The sequence below is a fragment of the Ictalurus punctatus genome, chromosome 24, assembly GCF_001660625.3.
Source record: "Ictalurus punctatus breed USDA103 chromosome 24, Coco_2.0, whole genome shotgun sequence".
Taxonomy (NCBI): Eukaryota; Metazoa; Chordata; class Actinopteri; order Siluriformes; family Ictaluridae; genus Ictalurus; species Ictalurus punctatus.
The window spans coordinates 17,402,529-17,406,131 of NC_030439.2; the positions used below are offsets into that span (position 1 = coordinate 17,402,529).

At 34.8% G+C, this 3,603-nt stretch overlaps 1 protein-coding gene across 1 annotated transcript; it reads right to left on the bottom strand.

Annotated features, from left to right (window-relative positions):
• Positions 1-598: 598 nt before the first annotated feature.
• Positions 599-1,899, bottom strand: LOC108256855 (P2Y purinoceptor 11). Its single transcript, XM_017454079.3, has one exon. The coding sequence runs from the start codon at positions 1,889-1,891 to the stop codon at positions 998-1,000; it is 894 nt and encodes a 297-aa protein (XP_017309568.1). The 5' UTR covers positions 1,892-1,899; the 3' UTR covers positions 599-997.
• Positions 1,900-3,603: the final 1,704 nt, after the last annotated feature.

Consider the following 3,603-nt stretch of genomic DNA (forward strand, 5'->3'; position numbering starts at 1 on the left):
AATGCAGGCAAAGATAATAAATGGAAAAAAGAAAGAAAAAGAAAGAAAAAAAGCATGCATGTTATAGTCAATGAATTTTATTCTATTATGTTCTTACATCCAATCGATCTCAGCAGATACAAACTGTATGCCATAGCTGCAACACTTTTATGGATTTTATTTACAGTGCCCTCCACTAATATTGGCACCCTTGGTAAATATGAGCAAAGAAAGCTGTGAAGATTTGTCTTTATTGTTTAACCATTAGATCTTTTGTTAAAAAAAAATCACAAAAATACTCTGCTCTCATGGATATCAATCTGTTGCAAACAAAACACAGGTTTCTCAAAAATATATCTTTGTTAAATATCGATGTGCAACAATTATTGGCACCCTTTTAGTCAATACTTTGTGTTACCTCGCTTTGCCAAGATAACAGCTCTGAGTATTCACATATAATGCCTGATGAGGTTGGAGAATACATGGCAAGGAACTTTTTCTCTTGCTGCTCCCTTAAACTAGATGTTGAGAAATACAATCAGACTGTTGTATTCAGAACAAAAAAAAAAATACCACAGCACGCACTAATAAACTTATTGAATTATTTTATTTTATTTCTAAGTAAAAAAAAAATTATAGGACTGGAATCAGTTTAGATTAGACCAAAATGAAGGTTTGGTTACAATATCAACTGCATACAAGCACAATCCCCCAAACCCACTGTAAAATAAAATATGGAGTCACATCATTAATCTTTTGGGGCTGTTTAACAACTTGTGGGTGTTGAGTGTATTATCAGTTTTACTTACTACAGTAACATTATTAGCCCAAAACATGGTTGCCTCTTCCAGAAGGGTAAAATTTGGCCATAAATTAATTTTTCAACATGATAATGACCCCAAACATACATCCAAATCAACACAAATCTTTGAAGGAAAGAAAATGGTTTGCAATCTCAGTTTTTGGATTTCAATTCACGGTTCTTTGACGAGTGTTCTCCAACTGTGATTTGGAAGTTTTATTCATTTGATGTCCTTGCACAGCACACTGCCCTGATACTGTCAGACACAGCCATATACAGGATGGGATTGAGGCACATGTTCAGACAAGCTAATGCCTTTGACACTTGGTATCCATTACGCACATAACAATTAGTATTACTGTCTTCATTCAGTTTAAAGTTCACTATATGTAGAATATGATAGGGGACAAAAGACAGAGTGTACAAGACACAGACTAATCCAATAATCAGACCCACTTTTTTCTTCTGGAGTGAGGTGATATTTGCATTTTTAAAAACAGCCATTATTACACCAAAATATGATGCAAAAGTAACTACAAATGGGACAAAGCAGCCTATAACAACCATAAACATCCTGTAGGTAGACTTCGGGTTTGATTTATTATCTATATTTGCAAATAAGAGACATCTGTCCTTATCGACACCTGAAAAGTAGAGAAGTGGAGATGAAATGCTTGCCACAAAGATCCAGACAAACACACTGATGATCTTGGCGTGTTTTGGGCGAATGTGTTTGCGCATGAAGATTGGTTGAACGATGGCCAGGTATCGATGAACACTGATGCACATGATGAAGTAAATGCTGACGTAGAGGTTACAGGTGAAGAGAAAGATCTCTATTTTGCAGACAGCATCACCAAATATCCACTGTCGATCTCTGGAATAATAGTCGATAAGAAGGGGCAGAGTGAGGGCGTAAAAGATGTCACTGAAGACCAGGTTGCAGGAGAACACCACTCCCATGTGCCAGTTCTTCTTCTCCTTAGTCACAAGCAGCCACAGTGCCAGTATGTTCCCCACCAGCGCAACACACATCTCCACAGCATAGATGGGAGGTAACAGGTCTTTTTGAAACGTACTTTTACAGCTCCAGTTCCAGTTTTCCTTCATTTTATTGAGACTACTAAAAACAGCAATGCAAAGAACCAGTATTAGTATAAATTAGGAATAGCATAGCACAATCATTTGCAGCTAGTCTTGCCTCCAAATCCATATTTGCACTGAAACATTAGATTAAATCTTGATACACAATTAAAACTCAGTTTTGCATGCTTAAGAAATCATAATGAACTATTTTAATGTGTTCTTTACATTTAACTTTAAGAAGCTTCATATACTGCTTTTAATGGCTTTATGACATTGTAATATCCAGTCCTGGCCTGTCATCAATGTAGTCAGTTTCATATTTTCATTTCAAGGTTTACTCGAAACACTTAATTAAAAAAACAAAAAACTTTACATTCTTTATTCAGATATGTTAGGGTAATTTGTAATATTTTGATGACCAAATAGAAATGCTATGTCGGTTAAGGAAAATGATGTTTTGAGAATCCAGCTCCATGATACTAACGGGTGGCCTTGAGCCTCTCTACTGTAAAAACTAAAATGTGAGGCATGGATGCTTTAAAAAAAAAAAGAAATTTTTTTTTTTATATACGAAACTATTGTTTTAAGCATAGTCTTGACCTCAGCTATTTATACAAAACTACTTGTGTGTTGTTTAACTACCTGAATTTGCCATCTGGTCTGTTATGTATGTACAGTCATTTTGCTGTAATAGTGCTTCTACTGTCAAAGAATGAATGCAGAAAGAGGCTTTGAACATTGCAAAGGAACTGGCAAAAAAACAGATAACCACATGGTTAGATTATTTGAACCTAGAAATAAATGTCTTAGAAATAAAGTTTAACTGCATACCATATAAGGTAGTAATAGCTGTATTACAAGCATACTGAGTAGGAAGTAGGCTAATTTCAGCTGATGAGCATTCAACATGCTAAACCACATAAGGAGGCCCAGCTGCAAAGGTTCAGGGCTGATCCTTGTCTGCTTGGATGAAGAGAATTGAGAGAAAGGTCATTTTCATATTGTACCTTTTTTTGCATGTCAGAAAACATTTGTTTTGAACGAACATGTTATCGGCTATAAGAAGCCTAATGTAATAATATTCAGAGTTGTTAGCTGTCACTCATCCACTCTGCCACCACAACACACACACACACACACACACACACGCGCACACACACACACACACACACACACACACACACACACACACACACACACACACACACACACACACACACACACAGCGCATCCTGTCAATTTACCAAGGAAATGAAGAGTGCTTACAACAGAGACTTCTTCCATAAATGTTTAATAAACATCTTAGAACAAAACCTCACCACACCAACAATTATAAGAATAACTTTGTTGAACAACAACCCCTTTTTGAACATTTTAAAATCCATTTATTATTAGTCTTAGATTATATGGTGTGTCCGTTGCAAAAATCCCTGAGTATCAGCTGTTACTATAGATACAATAACATATTCGAATGGGTTTTTTAATATTAACTTTTATGTTACAGCCGGAACTACCTGTGCTGTTCTACGAAAATAGTGCACACCTTCTGACCAATCAGATTTGAGCATTCAACTATGCTGCGGTATTAATATATATATATATATATATATATATATATATATATATATATATATATATATATATATATATAATCACATGAATTACACTAAAGATTTAAAGCAAAACAGTATTCTTTTTTTTTAAAAATTTTTTTAAAAATTTGTATCCTATTAATC

Coding starts and splice junctions, on each gene's coding strand:
- LOC108256855 (XM_017454079.3), bottom strand. CDS start 1,891: ATGAAGGAAAACTGGAACTGGAGCTGTAAAAGTACGTTTCAAAAAGAC.